Source organism: Pipistrellus kuhlii, unplaced genomic scaffold, assembly GCF_014108245.1.
Source record: "Pipistrellus kuhlii isolate mPipKuh1 unplaced genomic scaffold, mPipKuh1.p scaffold_m20_p_32, whole genome shotgun sequence".
Classification (NCBI taxonomy): domain Eukaryota; kingdom Metazoa; phylum Chordata; class Mammalia; order Chiroptera; family Vespertilionidae; genus Pipistrellus; species Pipistrellus kuhlii.
The window spans coordinates 2,810,001-2,831,994 of record NW_023425532.1 but is presented as its reverse complement, the minus strand read 5'-3'; the positions used below and the strand labels follow the sequence as shown (position 1 = coordinate 2,831,994).

The 21,994-nt window shown below is 35.9% G+C and overlaps 1 protein-coding gene across 17 annotated transcripts in view; it reads left to right on the top strand.

Annotated features, from left to right (window-relative positions):
* KDM6A (lysine demethylase 6A) overlaps positions 1–21,994 on the top strand; it is a 127,332-nt gene that overhangs the window by 72,928 nt on the left and 32,410 nt on the right. For 6 of the 17 annotated variants that reach the window (XM_036460430.2, XM_036460432.2, XM_036460425.2 and 3 more), the window contains 9 exons: positions 4,138–4,172; positions 7,451–7,544; positions 10,849–10,975; positions 15,502–15,600; positions 15,744–15,963; positions 16,517–16,651; positions 17,080–17,235; positions 17,790–17,885; positions 19,827–20,222. In XM_036460430.2, coding sequence (XP_036316323.1) covers positions 4,138–4,172; positions 7,451–7,544; positions 10,849–10,975; positions 15,502–15,600; positions 15,744–15,963; positions 16,517–16,651; positions 17,080–17,235; positions 17,790–17,885; positions 19,827–20,222 — 1,358 coding nt within the window. Of the gene's footprint in view, positions 1–4,137; positions 4,173–7,450; positions 7,545–10,848; positions 10,976–15,501; positions 15,601–15,743; positions 15,964–16,516; positions 16,652–17,079; positions 17,236–17,789; positions 17,886–19,086; positions 19,177–19,826; positions 20,223–21,994 lie in introns of all 17 variants that reach the window. The other 11 variants (XM_036460434.1, XM_036460429.2, XM_036460431.2 and 8 more) reach the window with 8 other exon arrangements.

The following is a 21,994-nucleotide window of genomic DNA, read 5'->3' as shown; positions in this document are numbered from 1 at the left end:
AGTTTTTAGAGAAGGGAAATGAAGAAAAAAAGATTCTGAAACAAATAGTGTCCTAAAATATTTTATGTGCATTAAAACCCAACATCACAGTCATAAACACATGTAATCAACCCTGTAAAATAAACAGCAGCATTTAGAACCATTTCAGAGCCGGGCAAGCACACAGAGACCACACAGAGCCGGGCAAGTAAAAAAACTTTTATTTTTAAAAGTATATGTGTAGGCTATATTTGGACCATAAGACGCAGGGACTTTTCCCCCCCACTTCTGGGGGGAAAAAAAGTGCGTCTTATGGTCCGAAAAATACGGTAATAATAATGATAATAGTGATAAATCCTGTGCGAGTTTTTTTCTTCTAGAATTGTTGAAGCTAACTGTATTGGTTGCCATGGCTACTTGTACAAATGGAACATGTCAGACCAGTTATTGCGAACAGCCTGTGTCTAAAATAGATATACCAGTGAACTGAGGGGTTGAATGAAAATTACCTGTACCAATAAGTAAAATTGGTTATTTGTGTATTAATTATATTGTAGGTGATACGGGGATTAATAACAGGGTTTGCTACTTTTTTAAGAAAAACGAGTATGCAAAGATTCACATGTGGTAGCTCAGTGATTCCCAAATTACTGGTAATTATGAAGCTATACTTGGACTTTTTATTATATTTTTACACATCATATGTAAAGTTGGAGATGACATTTTTCAGTTAATTCAAAAAGAATTTATGTGTGAAGCATGTTCTTCAGTTATTTTCTGCTTCCATGTAGATTTCTTTCCAAAAGCAGATTGGGTTGATTACGATGTGTTTATCAATAAGTATATATTGTCTTGTTTATTTAGTGTACTGTAGAGTAGCCAATTAAAGTTTTAAGAATATTCATTTAGTTTCTAGCTGGGTTTCTTTAAAACTTTCTAACTTGAAAAATAAAAATTTTAATTAGAATATATAAAACATCAATCATTCTTAATGAAAATTCAAGATCAGTTAAAGGACTTTCGGTTTTGGAAAGTCAGTCCATATTTTGCTATGTGACTGGTTTTTTTTTAAACTATATTGAAAGGTGTTAAGTAAAAAATAGTATCAGTGTTAAAAATGCTTAAGAAGGATTAAGTCATACTCTAAACCAGACCAATTATCTCATACTTCTCTAAGAGGCAATGTTTTGAGGAAACATTTCTAATTTCTTTAAATGAAACTTAGGATTTGTACTGATCAGTGTATTTGCAGAATAAATTATGGGAAGGTAACAATCACAGCAATATTTTAGTTTCTAAGATGGAGTTAGATTAGGAAAAGAATTTAAACTCATAGGTATATTAACTTATAAGGTGTTAATTTATACCTTTTTTCCATAAATGTATACCCAGGTTATATAAATCATCTAATTTATGGAAATAAGAAAACAGTCAATTTTCATTTACTTTTTCATATATAGTGCCTTAAAGCCAAGTTTCATAACTACTTATCAGTTTAAGTAACTTTTGAGGCCTTTTTCATAAATGTGAAACTAAATATTTTGGTAAATCCTCATTTTATTCTGCTCTGTTGAGGTAAGATCTCACTTATAGATCATTGTTCCTGAGTGGAGGACGCCTATGTAGAGTGAATATCACAGGACAGAAAACTTTGCTGTCAAATTTGCAGAGGACAGCTCGAACCATCATGAATACCTCTTTGGGTTTACTGTGCCTCTGCCTGCTGGTTACTGAAAAGGGACGTAGGCGGGAGGGGACTAACATCCTCTTTTGCTCAGGAGTTTCCCAGGATTCAGGACTTGGAGTGCTGAAAGGTTGGCCATTCTAATGGCAGGGTATGTGCGCTATTTAGAGACATTAGAGTTGAGCTGATTTAGGCAGATTATTTTAGACAGTCTTCATGGTGACTTGGTAACTGCAGTAGTGCTGGTGTCTCACACAGCAATGTAGGCTGCCTGCCTGGGGTAAGACCTTATTACTGTTTCAACACCAGGCTCTTTGTCTTTGTAAAACTTATTTCTCTGCGTTTTTTATGTCTTTACCTATTGTGCATGCCACATACCTTGAACTCTTCATGTTTCCTTGAGATAGTGCAAAGACAAGAAGATAATAGTAAAGTGAGCTTTTTAAAATGTCTGTGTGAGAGATTTGTACTTTATGGCACAATTCACTTATGCAATTAAATTAGTAGATACACTTGTTTCTAAAACTATTTGAGAGGTTAACTACAGATAGTGTTTTGAAAAGTAGAATTGTAATGATGTGAGAATTTTCATTATATGATTGCCCCTTGAGATAAAATGGTTTCTTTGAGATTGAAAAATATTCTGATAATTCTGAAAATAATGTATTCATTTCTGAATAACGTTTAATTTCAGAAACCTTTCTGGCAATATTTGTTAAAAATTTCCACCGCTAATTGAGACTTGCCAAGTAGAGCTTCTTCTTAGGTCTATGCTTATGCTCTACTTTGCAGAAGGTTTTTAAGAACGGAAATACATGGTGGTTTTCACACTACAAAAGATGACCTGGACGGAGTAACTCATGGGGCAGAGGGAAGCCCTTGGCATGAGGCATAGGGGTAAGCCTAGTGGTAGTTTGGGGTGGTAGTATATGTGCCAGCTGGCTCCTGATCTTTTCTTCCTTGTCACCTCTGTTAGAGGAGTAAGAAGATTGGGGAAGCGGGTATAGGTTTTTCATCTCTTCCGCGTTCCCTTACCCTGTTCCCAGGCTCCCTCCAGTGATGCAGTCAGGTGAGAGGTGGACTGGAACTCAAGGAGAGCTGTATTGGAAAAGGGGAGTGTGGGGAATAAGATATTTACATAGGTGAACTTTCCTTTATTATTTTTGTAAGCTTTTCACAAAACTGGTTTTCATCTTTTATTTAGCCTCGTCTCTGATTAGTTAACATGTGATATTTAATTATTATTTAATTGTTGTTTATGGAGTTCTGTAGTTCTTCACTTTTGACTCAAAAGTGGTATTATTTTTAAAGTTCATGATACGTTTTATTTGTTTTGATCTTCGTGGTTTTTGAGATCAGCTGTTTCCAAGTTGTAGTGGTTGAGGGAGTAGGTATCAGAAGCCCTTGCAGAACTGAATAAAAAGACAGCTCTCCAGGCCTTGCCCAGGCCCACTGAATTATAATCTTGGGAATCTCTATTTTGCACAAGCCTTCCAGCCGAATCTGACAGTTACAGGAATCAGGCAGTTCATGGTGCACTCTCCAATAAGCAATGCTGGTAGCTGTGGACCTTGTTTTTAAAGATCCACATACATATTCTGTACCTAATTTTGAAAGGCTTCCAGACTCTTTGAAATCCAGCTATGAAATTCAGATAGACCATTGTCTTTAAATAATGAAAATGAGTATATAATTAGCTAGGATCCAGTTTTGATTCCTGATTCATTGTTGCTTTCATTGGGTCGTTTATACTCTAGTGATGCATATCAAGAAGAGCTGAAAGTAAAAGCTTACATATTTTTATTTAATTTTCAAGACATACTTGTTAATCTTGTGGCTATTATTCTTGCCTTGCAAGTGGTTTGACTTAAAAAAGAATTCTGAAGAACTGATAGAGAAATGCAACAACTAATTTCATTCTCTGTGTTATTACCAGTGTGAGCCTGGGTCTATGACTTCTTTATAAATGTTGCTGATATGAAATATGGTATAAGAAAAGTATTATACTACAGGCTTTTTCTGTTTTAATACGTTTTTTACAAATAGTGACTATTTTTCACATACAACTCGGTTTTTAAATACCATGTTTTGAAATGTATAGATTATAAGAAATTTTCTTTGTTTAATAGGGCCATTTTGAACTTTCTAAGAAGTATACTCACTGAAACTAATACAAAATAATACTGAATATAAACTGTAACTGGAAAATTATTAAAAGTAATACTCACTTGCCAAATATTTCAATATTTTAATAATTACATTGACAAAATTTGATAAATGACCAACAATGAATACATGTGGTTTATTATGTTTGTATGTATTTGTTTGTATATTCTATTTTATTAAAAATAAAAGTTATACTCCATTATTAAGTCTATAAAGAATAGACCATGATTATATTTTACTTTTTATATTATTACTTAATTTACCCCAAACACTTGTGTATTGATTTCTATTTTCCGTTATCTTTGCAGTTCAATTTCACATTGCCCACTTGTATGAAACTCAGGTAAGTGTTTTAACTTATCTTACTTAAAACAAAAGTGGTTACCCATATAATTTTAATGGGTATTACCACTTTACATACATTTTAAACTTATTAAATGTAGTCAAGATTTGTTTAGGGAAGCAAAATAAGAGTACTTGCTCTGTACAAACTAATTTCATTAATATGATTTGCCTCTAACCCCGAATATCTACAGGCTTAAATGGCTATATTTAAGAAGATTTCTCTTATTCTTGATATGAAATGCCTAGTTTTCTTATCAAAATGTTTATAAATGGTTGTTATAATCCATTGCTTTTAGTTTCAGTTTTTCTTAAGATTCAAATACCTCTTCTCTGTGTCACCATTTGAAAGGCATACTAGAGTCACCTTTTGATGTGATTATCACTACTTTTATGGGACTATATTTAAAATACTTTTTCAGTTTAATTTTAGAGCATTGTTTTTATGTATGGCAGATTGTGCTTAGCTGTATAATAAAAGGTATAATATTCAATACATTTACTCTAGGCAGTGGTATGGGAAATCAGGCATAAGTTGGTATGAAAGTATTAGGTAATCATAGTTTACCCCAAACATAAATTTTATAACATCTTTTCATGGAGAAAATACTGGTGTATATGTACAGGTTGTGTAAGGTCTGTTTTGTTTCAGAGCTACCATGAGCGCTTTAAAAAATTAACATAATATTTCTGGATACCTCCATCTACACCAACACATGCACACACACACACACACACACACACACACACACACACACACACCCCTACTGCTCTAGGGATATTACCTTCCTCTAGAAGATGCATGTGAAAATTACACACATGTTATGGACCGGCATCTTTACCTGCCAGTGCTAATCCCAGCCTTCTGCCAGCTGCTGACTTCTGCTGCATCAGCAAAGTCCCCAGGATGAAAGCAGCTATAGAAACCAGCTTCTTCTCCAGAGTTCCCTCCCTGGGTTCTTAGCTCCTTCTGTTCTCATTACCTCAGGAGCTCCCGCTGTCTTTAAGAGGATGAATTCTGGCTCTTCTTCTTCTTCTTCTTCTTCTTCTTCTTCTTCTTCTCCCCCCCCCCCCCCCCAGTTTTTATAAAAGGATGAATTCTGATCTCTCAACCCCCCAAGCTTTTTTAGTTCTTGGTGAGATCACTGGACTGGCACTAGCTGAAGCAGAAGTTTTCTCACCTTTATTTATTTTTTTTAACTTTAAAAATATACTTTTTTTTTTAAATTGATTTCAGAGAGGAAGGGAGAGGGAGAGAGAGAGAAACATCAATGATGAGAGAGATCATTGGTTGGTTGCCTCCTGCACACCCCCTACTGGGGATGTGCTCAGAGATGGCAGGAGGCCGGGATTAGCATTAGCAGGTAAAGATGCTGATCCACAACATGTGTGTAATTTTCACATGCATCTTCTCAAGGAAGGTAACATCCCTAGAGCAGTGCCCTTGAAAATAATCGAACCTGGGACCCTTCAGTCTGCAGGCCAATGCTCTATCTACTGAGCCAAACTAGCTAGGGCTTCAAGTATTTTTTTTCTCACTAGTTTTTGAAGGTATTTTTTTTTTTTTTTTTTTTTTTTTTTTTAGCATTTATTAAGGTAATTCCAAAAGTAGTCTTCCTAAAATGTAAATCTGATCATATTGCTTGAATTCATTTCAGTGGTACTCCACTGTCCTAGGATACAGACTATGTAGTCTTTAGCATGCTTTAGGAAGTTCTCTGTGAAGTCAGATTTGCTTGTCTCCACATTTGCTGCCCAGCCTGCTAGTACTCTAAACTTCACATGTGTTTTGTCCTGGCTGGGTGGCTCAATTGGTTGGAAGGTCGTCCCATACACCAAAATGGTTGTGGGTTTGATTCGCAGTCAGGACACATACCTAGGTTGTGGGTTTGATCCCCTGGTTGGGGTACGTATGGGAGGAAACCGATTGATGTTTCTCTCTCTCTCCCTTCCTCACTCTAAAAATGAATAAAAACATATCTTTGGGCGAGGATTAAAAATAAGTAAACTTAACTTTTTTTCTCTGGGAGATACCATACTGTTATTGTACATAATACAGCATGTTTTACTCGCTTTTCTCTCTGTATGCTTCACTACACTATAGTCTCAGCAGTTCCTGTTATGTACTAGGTGGTCAGTAAATGTTTATCAGTGGAAGGAAGTCAGTTAAATAATTTGGTCCTTGTCCTTCATTAAATGACTAATTACCTCTTTCAGACCAGATTAATGTGTAGGGGGAACTAATTTAGCTGTAATAGTTATTGTTATTATCTCAATAGACAGTTCTCTCAAATCTTCCTCATGTTGAAATACTGTATTTATATAGTTTCTTATTGGTTTTGTAGCTTTTTACTTATCTCATCTGATCGGTAGAACAACTCTAGATGGAAAGATCAGGCGTTACCTCTGTTCTATGGATGTTGAATTATAGTTTAAGTGATTTGCCTGAGGTTCACACAGCTTGCTTTCTATTTGATCATACTTTTTTGGAGAAAGATTTGTTTGCTCAAGCAGCTGTGTACTATTAGTGGTATGAAAAACGCCCCTTCAATCCATTTTTTTTTTTTTTCTACCAAGTATGCTTTAAAGGAAATACTTAATAGGTTTTCTTTATTGGCTTTTCATTTCCCCTTTTTTGAGGAGTAATCTTAAGCTCCATGATCAGCAGTAATGGGTTTCAGTCAAATAGGACTTTGGGGAAAAAACTGTGGGTAAATGGTCTCATTTAGAAATTTGCCTATGGAACCTTAAATATTACTAACTGTAGCTATGGGTAATTTGGTGTCTTTAATATCATATGTATTATAGATTTTTCATAGGGTTTTTTGTTTGTTTGTTTGTTTTTAATATGCTGGTAACTATATTTTAACTTAGTTTTTAACTGCTTTTACCCTTAGAATTTGAAAAGTATTTTGTCATGTGCTCTGTTGTTCATATTAAGTTGCTTGGGAACTTGGTATTTCTAGGCAAACAAAGTTGAAATCATGTATGTTATTAAATAGGTTGAGGTGATTTTTTAAGTGTTGAGATTTGGAAGATTCTTAAAAGGTCATATTTTAGTGCTACTTTATTGAATGTTTTACTTGTTTTAGGTACTTTGAAGCATGACCTATTACCCACAATTGTCTAGTGTGGAAGGAACATTTAGTAATGGAATGAGTACTTTTTCTTTCAGTTGGTTTAAAAATATTTATAAAATATCAGTATTGTGTAAATCTTAATATATGAGTGGTTCTTTAAAGACATTTATTTTTCTTTAAAATCATTTTCTGCCTTTAGAGGAAGTATCATTCTGCAAAGGAAGCTTATGAACAACTTTTGCAGACAGAAAACCTTTCTGCACAAGTAAAAGCAACTGTCTTGCAACAGTTAGGTATGTATTAGTGTACATTTAGTATATTATAAGTACTTCTCTTTGCTTTTTACATGTCAGGGATGGTAAATATGTGGCTCGTGTATTCTATTTCTTTTCCATCTTTTGCCCAGAGTTGACAGAATTAATCTGAACCCAGCAATTTTCCTCCCTCCCTCCCTCTCTCTCTTTCTCTAATATTTATTTATCTATATTCAGGGAGGGAGAGATAGAAACATCAGTGGTGAGAGAGAATCATTGATTGGCTGCCTCCTACAGGCCCCCACTGAGGATACAACCCATAGCCCAGGCATATGCCCTGACTGGGAATTGAACCGTGATCTCCTGGCTCATTGGATTGATGCTCAAACCATTGAGCAACACCAGCTGGGCTGAATCCAACATATTTTCACCCTTTGCTAAGCATAGTCTGTTTCACAGCCCATCTCATTACAATTCATTAGTGCAGCTATTCCTTTTAAATTCTCAAACTTACTCTCTTGTACTTAATCCATGGGTGAGGGACATCGAACACTTTATGCCAGGTATGGTCAGCACTCAATGCAATTAAATGTCACTTAGTGTTTTGGTAAGCTTGCTTTCGTAGCTCTGTCAGTAATATTAACGAAAACCTTTTATCTAAACATTGTGGAATATCTAACACTGCATATAGTTTTTGTACACATGCAGTATATTCTAATGTTAAAGATGAAGGAATTGTAGTGTGTTACTGTTACCAAGAAGATGGTGATGGAGTTCTCCAACATTTTATTTTGTTGCTTAGTTATTATGTTTTTGGTATTTTGGTTTTATTTATTTTTTTATTTTATTTTTTAATATATTTTACTGATTTTTTACAGAGAGGAACAGAGAGGGACAAAGAGTTAGAAACATTGATGAGAGAGAATCATCGATCAGCTGCCTCTTGCACACCCCCTACTGGGGGTGTGCCAGCAACCAAGGTACATGCCCTTGACCGGAATTGAACCTGGGACCTTTCAGTCCGCAGGCTGACGCTCTATCCACTGAGCCAAAATGGTTTTGGCGGTTGTTTTATTTTTTAAGCTTTTCTTTGCTTATTTTTGGTCTGGACAAATAATTTATTCTTAATTTATATTCAAGATAGTAATATGTATGAATGTTTTCATAATGTGACATGTAATTTTAAATTAGTTTAATTTTAGATTTTGTCACTTATATTAATACATATTGTATGATTATTATACAAAATAAATTCTATGATTATTATACAAAATAAATTCATTACCTTCACATAAATGTTTTGTTTTTCATTTAATCTTTAGTTAGAATTTTACTTGAGTTATTCATACTTTTAAAAATTGTAAAAGGATTTAAATATTTTTTAATGATTTATATGTAGTATTTGAGTAATATGAATTTCTATCTTTAAACATAACCAAGTTATTGGTACAATAAAAAAGGGTTTTGTGTTCTTAAGTACTAAGTGATGCCTTTAGAATAGCTTACTTATTCAGCTAGAGTTTGAATTTGAACTGCTTTTTTATCCTCACTACTTATAATTAAGTTTTTATGTATTTTAGCTGTTGTAAAGAAGACATCAATAGGAGAAACGCATACACCTTTTTAATCTAGGAAATGCATTGAAACAATTTTGGTTTTAGTTATATCTGAATCTCCTGTCCTCTTTGGCACTAGCTTATAAGTGAACTTTTCAAGGTTTTAAAAGGAGAAATATTCCCCTTAATTGAGTCTAATTTATGCCTAAACATTAATCCTTTTACTTACTTATTCCTGCTGGTTAAGCAGCTCCTGTTAGAGCCTATTATTCTAGGTCCTGTTCTTAATAGTTGCAGGAGAGAGAAGGGAAGGAACAAATGAGTAATCATGTGATTGGCTTATATTTCCATAAAACAGTGACTCAATCCTCTTAAAATACCTTTTGCAGCACAGCAACTGTAATAAATGTCAGAAAGTAAGTGTCCTTATTTGTGAGGCACACTGTAGTGTACACACAAAGAACAGAGTTGGTATTATACACTTGGATTGATCCACAACTGAAATAGAATTTCCCAACAAATTAAACCAAATTATCTCTGTGTGTCTTTCATGGTTTAGAGTACACTACTCCATGATGCAGTCTTTTATTTATTTATAAATAATAAAAACTATATTTTTTAAAGTTATACAACATGTTTTTAATATATAAATATATGTATTCTTATTGTTGACAGTATTACAGGTGTACCCCATTTTCTCCCCCTCTGCCTTCCTCCACCCAGCCCCTGCCCCACCCCAGCCTTCCCGAACTATTATTGTCTATGTCCATGGGCTGTGTGTGCACGTGTGTGTCCTTTGGTTAATCTCTCCTTCCCCCGACCGAGATCTGTTATTCTGTTCCATGCATCCATGCCTCTGGACCTATTCTGTTCCTCAGTTTATTTTGTTCATTAGATTTCACATATAAGTGAGATTATTAAATGTTTGTGGCACCCATTTGTAACATTCTTATTTGCACCACTTGAATATACTTTTCTTAAAGTCTTGGGTTCCTGTATTTGTTTTGTTAATTCTCGCCTGAGGGTATTTTTACATTGATGTTTTAGAGAGAATGGAAGCGAGGAGAGAGGGAGAGAGAAATATTGATGTGAAAGAGACATATTGATTGGTTGCCTCCCACACAAGCCCACCCAAGGCCAGGGATCCAGCCTGCAACCAAGGTACGTGCCCTTTGATCAGAACTGAGCCCAGGACCCTTCAGTCCACTGGCCAGCGCTCTAGCTACTGAGCCAAACTGGATAGGGCTCCTTGGGTTACTTTAAATTGCCAAATACTTTATAGTTTTTACTTTATGCAAGTTGTGTATATATTTGGCCAACACCAATAATGTAGCGTGCACGCGTGCGTGTGTGTTTTACTCTGGTCTGTCATTGATTATATACCCTTATTGGGTTAATACACTGTTTTGGAGATTCTTAAAATGAACATAAATTTTAATGTATAATAATGAGTTAAATTTAACATCTTTATATTTTTTTGGTTTATAATTTGAATTTTTTTTTTCAAATACCAAAATTAGGAGCTATAGTTTTTAAGTGTTAAGCCAGTGCTTAAAACTGTTTCAATTTCTCAGGCATAAATGTTCTTCATAGCTTTGACTGTACCTTCCTGTGAGAAATAGGCTTTCACGTGGCCAGAATTGGTAGTTCAAAATTTTTGGAGTGTGTATACCAAACTAAATGAATTAATGAACTGAAAGAGTATTTTTATTTGTTTTTTGTTTGGTACTTAACAATAGAAGAGCAGTTAAATCATTTAGGTAAATATTTTAATTCATTTGCTATAGGTTGGATGCATCACACTATAGATCTCCTGGGAGATAAAGCTGCCAAGGAAAACTGTGCTATTCAGTATCTCCAAAAGTCCTTGGAAGCTGATCCTAATTCTGGCCAGTCCTGGTATTTCCTCGGAAGGTGAGACTTCGCAGACACTTAAGTTTTGTTTTTGTTTATTTCAGCTGAGAGATTTGAATTATGACCCAAACTGTTTGTTATGTTTAAAAGGGAAAATACAATGATCAGGTTGCAAATAGAAACTAAGATTTCTGAGAGTTAAAATATAAAAGAAAGCTTCTGAATATGGTGTTTTTCTCTATGTGTCAATTTAACAGAGCAGAGAATTTCTCATTCTGCCTGTTGACTACCAGGAGGCAATGGAACGTTGCTATTTTTAATTTTGATTAATGATATATACCTTAGAATGGATATGTTTGATTAATAGATCTCATCACAGGTCTACTTGAAATCTTGCAGTGAGAAAGTAGATGCATTATTGGATTTGTTGGAAAGGAGAAGCGTCATATCATGAAAATAGTTTTCTGAGAGTCTGCAAACTTCTCTCTGTACTTTGAATGTTTGAATTGTGTGTAGTGATTCTCCAAAATATACCTTATGTATGTTTATCTGATAGATTATATTTTGGATCATCATTAGGTAGTATTTGGTTTTTAATTGGTTTTGGCTTTTCTGGCATGGTGGGAAGATCAGTGTATTAGGAGCTGAGAAATAGGAATTCAAGTCTTGGCCAGGCCACTATTTGTGGAACCGTGGACGGTATAGTTAACCCCAAGAGGCTTTAACTTTCCTCTAACCTATTAAATCAGAGGATTATATTAGGTTACCTGTTATCAGCAGGGGCTGTTAACCATAGGGGACATTTCATTATGTTTGGAGACATTTTGGTTATCACATTGATGGGAAATGCTACGGCATCTAGTGAGACAGCCCTGTACAATAAAAGACTACCTGGCCCCAAATGTCAGTGCTGAGGTTGATAAGCCCAGAGCTAGATTATCAGTTAGGTACCTTCCCACTCTGAAGGTTTCAGTTTTATGATTTCTTTTGAAATCATCCTATTTTGTTTTATTTTTTAACTGAATTTATTGGGGTGACATTGGTTAATAAAATCATACAGGTTAATGTGTTGCTTAGATTTTGGTGTGACCTGTGTCCTACATGTTTGGGATTTTTTGACCCTAATATTTCTGAGGCTTTTTATTACTTAACTTCTGCATTCAAGTCAGTGTTTTATTGTGAGAAATTTTTATAAATAAATTATAAATAAATTACATTTTATTTTATGTTAGTTTTAGATGTGCAGCTTAGGGCTTAGATAATCATATACTTTACACAATGGTCCTCCTAATATTTTAATTACCCACCTGGTACTGTATATTGTTATTAAAATATTATCATCTGTATTCCCTACTTTACATCCTTGGGATTTTTTTTTTTTCTTAAATCAATCTTTATTGTTCATATTATTACAAAGGTTCCTCATTTCTTCCCCCCTCCACCAGGTTCCCACCCCACCCTCCACCCCCTCCCCACCCCCCATTGTCCTCATCCATAGGTGCACAGTTTATGTTCAGTCTCTTCCCGCATCCACCACTCCCCCGTTCCTGGAGAACTTTCAGTCCACTCCCCTCCCATATCGCCCACTCTACTATAATACAATCAACAGCTAATATTGTTCATCAGGTTTTTCAATCTCCTTTTTTTGTTGTGGTTTTTTTTTTTTTTTTTAATTAATAAACTTTTACTCTTCTGAGAATAAATTTTAAAATCTAATAATTTTAAACCTTGTTTTTTTCTGCCCTGGGAATTGAGAAGCAAACTTGTTTACATGTAAACTTGCCCTTAGGCTATCAAAAGGTGTAGCCATTCAAGTGTAAATGAACACATTGTTTAAAGATAGCTGCTGATTGGAATTGGATTACCTGTTCTGGGTGGGAAGGGCTCATCATCCCCTTTCTCCATTAAAATTAAGGTGTTAGCTTTAAAACCTCTTTTTGGCAAGAGACCTTAAACTTTCAGAACTTAAAAATTTTTTAGATACTAAATCAGTTACTTAGCATTTTCTCAAATCAATAATACCTCCACATGCCCAAGGATACACTTCACACAAAAGACATTTCCAAATAGATCAACCAACCTCATCCAGACCCCACACAAGGCACTCACAGATCAACACCCCAGCGCTACACTAACTCAACACATCCAGATCTAAGCCTTCACCACTTGATTCAGCAGACCCTCAAGTTCCCCCAAAAGTTTCCAGCCATGTCTGAGAGGCAGCCCTCGGGCGGGGGCAGGCGAGGAGAAAGCTGTTTTGGGCCTGGCTGCTCTGGGCCTGGCCTCTGTTGCTCTGGTCCACTCCACAACCAGCTGCTCCGGGTCTGGCCACTGCTGCTCCCGGCCTGGCTGCTCTGGGCTCGGCTGCTCCCGACCTGGATGCTGTGGGCCCGGCTTCTCTGGGCCCGGCCACTCTGGGCCTGGCCACTCCCGACCTGGCTGCTCCGGGCTTGGTTGCTGCTGCTCTGGGCCCGGCTGCTCTGGGCCCGGCTGCTCCGGGCCCGGCTGCTCCAGGCCTGGCAGCTCCCAACCTGTCTGCTCCAGGCTTGGTCGCTGCTGCTCTGGTCCTGGTTGCTCCCGGCCCAGCTGCTCCGGGCCCGGCTGCTCTTGGGATTATTTTTTGACTACCAATTTGTAGTTCTCAATCCCTTCATATTTTTTACCCAAATAAATTATATTTTAGAAGCTATTATAGCTCTGAAGGAAGACCTCAAATATAAGTAAGCATGTTTGGGACTTATTGACCCTAATATTTCTGAGGCTTTTTATTACTTAACTTCTGCATTCAAGTCAGTGTTGAAGTTTGAATTTGTTCGTCATTTGGCATGTGTATATCATATTGAAAGTGTAATGTGGCAATGCTGTTATACTGGTACTAGCCATTGGCTATGTTATGTATAGAGAGGTAGAGCTGGGAGGGACCAGGGAGGTACCTAGTTCACCCTGTAAACCATATCAGTTTACAGATATAGAAATAGAAAGTGAGTTCAGACGAATAAAATTTTTTTCCAAAGTCACAGTCACAGAAGGTAACTAACAAGTCAGAGATCCTAGGTTCATCAGGTGCTTTTTTAATTACACAAACCTGTCTCAGGGGAACCTGGTTAAGTTTTAGAGAAAACTGAAGCTGGCAATTGGACTGCGGCATCTGTTTGGGCACATTGTTTTTCTACTCCCACATTGTGGGCATGGAATGCAAAAACATTGGTTTGGGGAATTACTGCTTATTCCTCCCAATGGTTAGACAAATTTATCTATAAACCTGAGACTTGGCTTTGATTTAACAACAACAAACAGAGTATGTTTTTCTATCTGTTAAACATTCCCTTTCTTAGTGGTACCTCTCACTGTTTCCCATTAATGACCTCTTCTACTGTAATTCTCCACTTATAAAACAGTTTACAGATGCTGTCTGATACTTCTTTGTCTCACTCATTGACATTTCTTATATTGCCCAGTTCACAATATTAGTGATTGGAAATCACTGATCTAAACAATAATGTCTGCACACATGTTCAGATCCTTTACTCTGACCTTTCCTTTCTTGCCTTTCCAAAGCCTTTAGTGTATACTGTGGTACTGCTACCCTAAATTTCTCAAACTGGTGATTAACTGTGCTAGCTATTTAATATGGCATCATGGCATTTATAATGTGTCTCTTAATTCTCGACTAAATTATAAGCTCCTTGAAGACAATGACTGGGTTTATTTTTCTTTTTTTCCTTTATGCCAAGCACTAAGAAGATAACTTCTTTATTTATAGTTTCAGCTGCTGTTCTGTGTATTCACCAGGCACATCTGCATTAAAAAAATGACAGGTCTTGCCCTAGCTGGTTTGGCTCAGTGGATAGAGTGTTGGCCTGCGGACTGAAGGGTCATAGGTTTGATTACAGTTGAGGGCACATGCCCGGGTTGTGGGCTCAATCCCCAGTAGAAACATCATTGATGTTTCTATCTTTCTCTCCCTCTCCCTTCCTCTCTGGAAAAAAAAAAAAAAAAAAAAAAAAAAAAAAAAAAAAAAAAAAAAAAAAAAAAAAAGACAGGTCTTTGAAACTTTAATCATACTTTGCTACTCTTATGTTTTTGATAGTTAGCTTGATATTAATTAACTATGTCTTTTGTTTGTATTTTTTATGATCTAAAGAATTATTGCCATCATTATTATTTAGGAAAGTAGAGTTGAAATCTGATTCAGCAATTCTTACCAACATAGAATGTTTTTATTATTTTTTAATTCTATGATTTTACTGTATAGAAACTGGAGATCAAGTTATATAAGTAGAGTGGTGTGTGTGTGTGTGTGTGTGTGTTCAGCTTTCAGTATTGTAAATATTGAAATAATAAGGCCTTTAATTTTTTCAATACTGTTCATTACTGCAGCATGATTTAGCATCTATGATAGACTATAATATAGTTTATTAAAAGGTTAATTATAGTATGCATTATAATTATTATATACATAATGACAAATACTTTAGCTTATTAGGTTTTTCATATGCTTTGACATATAGTCTATCCTTTCAGCAAATTAATCTGTAATAATGGAAATTTTTTTATTTTCTCCCCCCCTCCCCCTTTCCTCTCAGGTGCTATTCAAGTATTGGGAAAGTTCAGGATGCCTTTATATCTTACAGGCAGTCTATTGATAAATCAGAAGCAAGTGCAGACACATGGTGTTCAATAGGGTAAGACATTGCATGAAGATGATGGCATTGTAATTGATACACAAAAATAGTTGCATCACATATATACTTTGCAGTCTATATCATGTTATGAAGCTAAGCAGTTCTTCTTTGTTGACTTGTTTTTTCTTAATTTCTCTTCCCAGTGTGCTATATCAGCAGCAAAATCAGCCCATGGATGCTTTACAGGCCTATATTTGTGCTGTTCAGTTGGACCATGGCCACGCTGCAGCCTGGATGGACCTAGGCACACTCTATGAATCCTGCAACCAGCCTCAGGATGCCATTAAATGCTACATAAATGCAACCAGAAGCAAAAGTTGTAGTAATACCTCTGCACTTGCAGCACGGATTAAGTATTTACAGGTAAAATTCTTAGTAGCAGTTTTGTTTAAAGGCATGTTTCCCATGACACTAAGGCAGGAGGAGGGTGGCTGGAAAGTTTGTCTAGTTGTGTTGATGTTTATAATTTGTTTCCATAGTTTGTAAACATACCATAGCTTATAATATTATTTTACTTTTCATTTTAAGTAAGATATGCACTATTTTAAAAGATGCTCTTTTGCACATTTACTCTTGATGCATATTAATTTACATAATTTTTCTATGTGCTGTTTACATTTTTAAGTTATCATAGCATTTTAAAGATAAGAACACGAACACTGTCTTTCACTCTTGCTTGGAGTTTCATGAGAAGACAGCTATGAGAACTCTTAACAACAGAGCTCAGCTTTGTTTTAATTTTCACGAAGGTTTATATTTCGGTTACCCTCTTTATACTTAGTATCTTTCTGAAACCCCAAATTAAGAATCTATTTTCTTTTTAAAAAAACAGTTATAGCATTTAGGAAAATTTAGTGGACTTGCTCTTACTCAAGTAGGCTTGTGTTAAATTTGCTTTTTACATAATTTTTCCTAGGCTCAGTTGTGTAACCTTCCACAAGGTAGTCTACAGAATAAAACTAAATTACTTCCTAGTATTGAGGAGGCGTGGAGCCTACCCATCCCCGCAGAGCTTACCTCCAGGCAGGGTGCCATGAACACAGCACAGCAGGTGAGAAGTTGGGTTATGTTCTGCAGGTGCCCAGCTTTAAGGGTTCTTTTCAATCTGTAGTGGTCAAGTATATATGCAGGAGGCTTTTATTAATGAGAAAGCCTTTAATTGTGAAGGGACTCTAGATCACAGTATAACTCCCTCTGATATGGGAAGTAATTTTGGGTGCAAATTTAGAACCTTTGCGCATTTTCATTACTTTGAAGGAGATTTCTTAAAATAATACTGCAGTTTAATTTTTCATGCAAGTTTTTCAAAGGAAGGTACACATTCCACCATTGATGATTCATTTGATTTTGATTTTCAATAATTGCAATCAGCGATGTCCACATAGCTTTGAAAAGTTTGCAGCTTGTAAAGTTTGATAATTTGAAGGAATGAATTAAGAGTATAGAACCCTATTTTTGTCTTCCTTCTGTGATTCTTAGGCATGCAAACCTCATCATCCAAATACTGAACCTGTATTAGGCCTCAGTCAAACACCAATTTCACAGCAATCCTTGCCACTACACACGATTCCTTCTAGCCAAGTAGATGACCTGTCCAGTCCTGCCAAGAGGAAAAGAACATCTAGTCCAACAAAGGTATATATTTTAGAGAAATAGAAAATCCTGTCAAAAAAGAAATTCCTAACTGCCCTGAACTTGTGCAGTTTGAACATCTCCTGTCTTTTATTTTAAATTTGTGGACATCAAAGCGTGAAAGGTTTGAGTTTTTCCATTCCAAATTCTTAGTATCATATTAAATACAGAACGTAGGGATAACTTTGCATTCATCAAGTCATTTTATTCATCTCCCTGCCGTTAAGATTGCAACACACTTTCATTATCACTTTCTACTGACATTGAAATAAGTTTAATGTTGGATCTAGTGGACAGTGTGATATTTAGGTTAGCCATTTGGGACATAGTTTAGGGGTGGGCCTTTTTGGGTGGCTTATTAAAAATTCAATATTTTTTTTTAAATTTGTGATTTTTCCAAATTTATTATGCATGCAAAGCTATGTTTAAAAGTTAATATCATAACATCTTTCATATGTAAATATTCCAATCATAGTCATTTGGCCTCCATTAGTCATTATTTTTAAATCTAGATTTCACCAAATATCTTTAAGTTTCTTTTTATCAATTTTTCCCAGAATATTTCTGATAATTGGAGTAGTGGCCAAGCAGTGTCACATCCTCCAGTACAGCAACCAAGTCATTCATGGTGTTTGCCACCACAGAAATTACAGGTATGTAAGATATGTTTTTGACATACTGCTTTTCTATTAAAAAAGAGTAAAGGTAGTAAGCTTTAAGATTTTAAAGTATTCTTAAAGTTGAATAGCAGTAAACTCAATTAATATGCACATAAATAAGATGAACTCATTTACCAGACTAATAGAGATAATTCGTTCTTGTTTACATTTACTTTTAAACAGATAATATATTAAAATGGCTCACACTGTATCAATATGAATATACGGTGTATAAACTCTCTTTCCAGCTCCTGGCCTAATCATTCAGTTCCCCTCCTAGCAGGCAGCCAGGATGAATAGTGATTTTTCCAGAGATATGTCATGGATACACAAGAAAATATGCACCCCCTTTCTCAGATATTATCTTTTTCCTTTTTTGTACAAATGGTAGAATGCTATATATACTGGTAATAATCTCTTTTACAGACATTTTCTTGTCAATATATAGAGAGTGCTTCTTTTTTTTAATGTTTACGGCATATTTCTTTATGTAGACGTCACACCTTTAAGTAGATCACTAGTTTTAGACAATTTTTTGTCCAACTCTTCCTATTCCAAACTGTGCTGCTTTGAGTGTACTTGTCACAATGCATTTTTAAGCTTAAAGAGCTTTCTGTGTGAATACTGTGTTAGAGAGTAAAATTTTGTGCTCATTTATCTCCAGGATCACATTGTACTAAATCCTCTTCAGATGACTGTTTATATTTTAAACTACTTTTTTTAATTGAGGTAAATTTAGTAGATGACATTATATGTCTCGGGTGAATAATGGTGTGATTTGACATCTGTATGCACTACAAAGTGATCACTACCAAACGTCTAGTTCTCATCTTTCACTGTGGATCCCCTTCTCCTTTATGCCTCCCACCCTCCCTCTCTGGTAACTACCAGTGTTCTCTGCATCTGTGAGGTTCATTGGGTTGGTTTGGTTTGAATGTTTCTTTCTTTCTTAGCTTTCTTCAACCTCTTAAAAGACTTCATCTTGGGGTTGATTGCTATTGGTGAGAAATTAGTGTCTTTGACTAGAAAGCAATTCTGAGTTTATCTGGTCATTTCAGGGAAAGGTTACTTAAAATAGTGAACTTGAGCTTCTTAGATATATCTTTGACTGTATTCTTTCTCCTCCTCCTCCTCCTCCTCCTCCTCCTCCTCCTCCTCCTCTTCCTCCTCTTCCTCTTTCTCCTTCTCCTCACAGCTCCGTGCAAATAGAAATAATTTAAATCCAGCTCAGACACTGATGCTGGAACAGCTGGAAAGTCAGTTTGTCTTAATACAGCAGCACCAAGTGTGTATAGCATTTCCCCCCCTAAAATTTGATAGCATTTTGAGTATTTTTATTGACCAGAACATCATTTTAGAACATGTTCATGCTGATGCCTACTTTCTCCCAGTATTTATAGAACTCAGTAATACTAGTAATACATATATATTTTTAGGAAAAGGGAGCTATAAATTTAATTTTGAACACAGGACTTGGTATTTTACTTATTTATATGCTAGTTTGTATGTATTCTAAAGGTTTATTTGTATTATTTGATATTTAACAGGCTATGTGTCCTAAACTGAGGTGGAGTTGTTCAGTGTATGTTTAATTTTAAGGATCTGGCATATAAATGTAGTAGAACGAAATTTTGAGATTCTTTATTTTGTGATTGGAGAAAAGACAAATTCCAGAGCCATTTTCCATAGTATTCAGCTGCTTTCTTTTGTCATTACTAGAGGGACATTTATTAAAAACAAAATTGATTTCTGCTTTTCTCAGGAAGCTAATATAAATATGAACAAACACATTTTTTTGTTTTTAAGGTGTATTATTTCCATGTAGAGAGATTAAATGTTAGGGCAAAATCAGAGATCACTTGGTTATACACCTTCATATTCTGATTCTGTCCCCTGGGGCTGACAAGCAGGATTTATTATTTGTGTTTTTGTCAGGTGAGACAACCAGGAGTTGCACAGGTACGATCCACTGGGATTCCCAATGGGCCAGCAGCTGACTCATCACTGCCCACAAACTCAGTCTCTGGCCAGCAGCCGCCGCCTGCTCCGACCAGAGTGCCTAGCGTCTCTCAGCCTGGAGTCCGCCCTGCCTGTCCCGGGCAGCCTTTGGCCAATGGACCGTTTTCTGCCGGCCATGCTCCCTGTAGCACATCAAAAATGCTGGGAAGTACAGATACTCTTTTGATAGGCAATAATCACATAACAGGAAGTGGAAGTAATGGAAACGTGCCTTACCCGCAGCGAAACGCACTCACTCTACCTCATAACCGCACAAACCTGACCAGCAGCGCAGAGGAGCCGTGGAAAAACCAACTATCTAACTCCACTCAGGTAATGGGGCCAGCTACCTTCCTGGTTTCTCACATGTTATTTGTCTTTATTTGGTTTTATCCATTTAGGCAGGAGAAGAAAAGTTTGAGGAGCTGGTTTTACAAGCATTTTTAAGTGCTACAATGCTATTCCTTCATTGCGACTTGGTATATATGTACATGACTATATTTTCTTTTGCATTATAAAATTTACACACACACACACACACAATCTTAGAATGTTTCAAAGGAAAAGAAAATAGATCATACAGTTCCCCAAAACCCCCCTGTTAATTTTCAGTAGCATTGTAAGCATTTGTAATGTTACTTAGTTCATTTCTGCCTGAATTTATCTCTTAAGATCTGGTGCTATCCTAGGTAGTAGGTATTAATTCTGCTAGGAGAAAAATACCATGAATTATTATAAGTTACTGTGAAGTATGACTTAGATTAGGGGTGTCGAACTCAATCAGAGAAGGGGCCAAAATCTAAAATCCAGCCTAAATCGCGGGCCGAATGGTTTACTGAACAGTCATAAACTGTCATTGTGATGGAAACGCAGCGGAGTGCAGTGATGACAGTGCGGTGCGGGCCACATTGCAAGGCCTGGCGGGACGGATTTGGCCCGCGGGCCTTGTGTTTGACACATGTGACTTAGATGGAAAAGTGCTGTCAGAGTACCTAGGAGTCTTCGGAAATTAGGGGGATTGGGCAGGGAGAGTGCTGGTACAGTGTGCCTAGACCAGTGCGCAGAAGTTTCCCAAATGATGTTGCTGCATGATCAGTACAGTTGGGGATCCTGTATCTCTGGTATTAAAATAATTAAAGAGGCTTTGTCAATAATGTCTTATATAAATCTTTTCAAATGTTTTTCTCAAGTTTTAACGAAAACTAGACCATTGATATACCTGTATAGTATATCCACCTTTTAGCTTTGATGGTAGGAGGAAATAGAGATATGTATTGATTTACATTATAGTTTTGGAGAATTTATTCAAAGGTACCACTTGAGATATAAAAGAAAAATTATATGAATTGTAGGTGACTGTTCATTAAGTATTCTAAAGAATTTATAGCTTAAAATACCTTGATTTGCATAGATACGATATAACACAATGGTTATTTTTTCACTTGTTTGCATATTATATAACCATTATTTGTTAAATGATTAGCTTCTGAATAAATATTTGATGAAAATGAAAATTTTGACTCCTCCACACAGACTTTTTTGGGATAATATTTTAAATACTGATATGCTTATAATACTGCAGTGTTTTTACTTTGAAAAGTTTTCATATAATTTAAATATTTAATCTTTTCACTGCTACTGTGGCTGAATTTTTAGTTGCTTATTTAATCATTTAAAACCAGCTGAAACCGGTTTGGCTCAGTGGATGGAGCGTCGGTCTGTGGACTGAAAGGTCCCAGGTTTGATTCTGGTCAGGGAGGGGCATGTACGTTGGTTGCGGGCACATCCCTGATAGGGGGTGTGCAAGAGGCAGCTGGTCGGTGTTTCTCTCTCATCGACGTTTCTAGCTCTTTATCTCTCTCCCTTCCTCTCTGTAAAAAATCAATAAAATATATTTTAAAAAAATAAAAATAAAACCAGATTGTACTTCTGTGCATGTTAGTGATGTGTATAAAGTTTTTAAGTATCTGGAATAGAAACATACCATTAACTTAAGATTTTTAGTTTTAGAGACTGGTTTTAGGAATATGCTTGCTGGTTTTAACTACAGTGATTTAATGCAGCTTTTAGTATGTAAATATCTTCTCATCAGCTAAATTTTCATT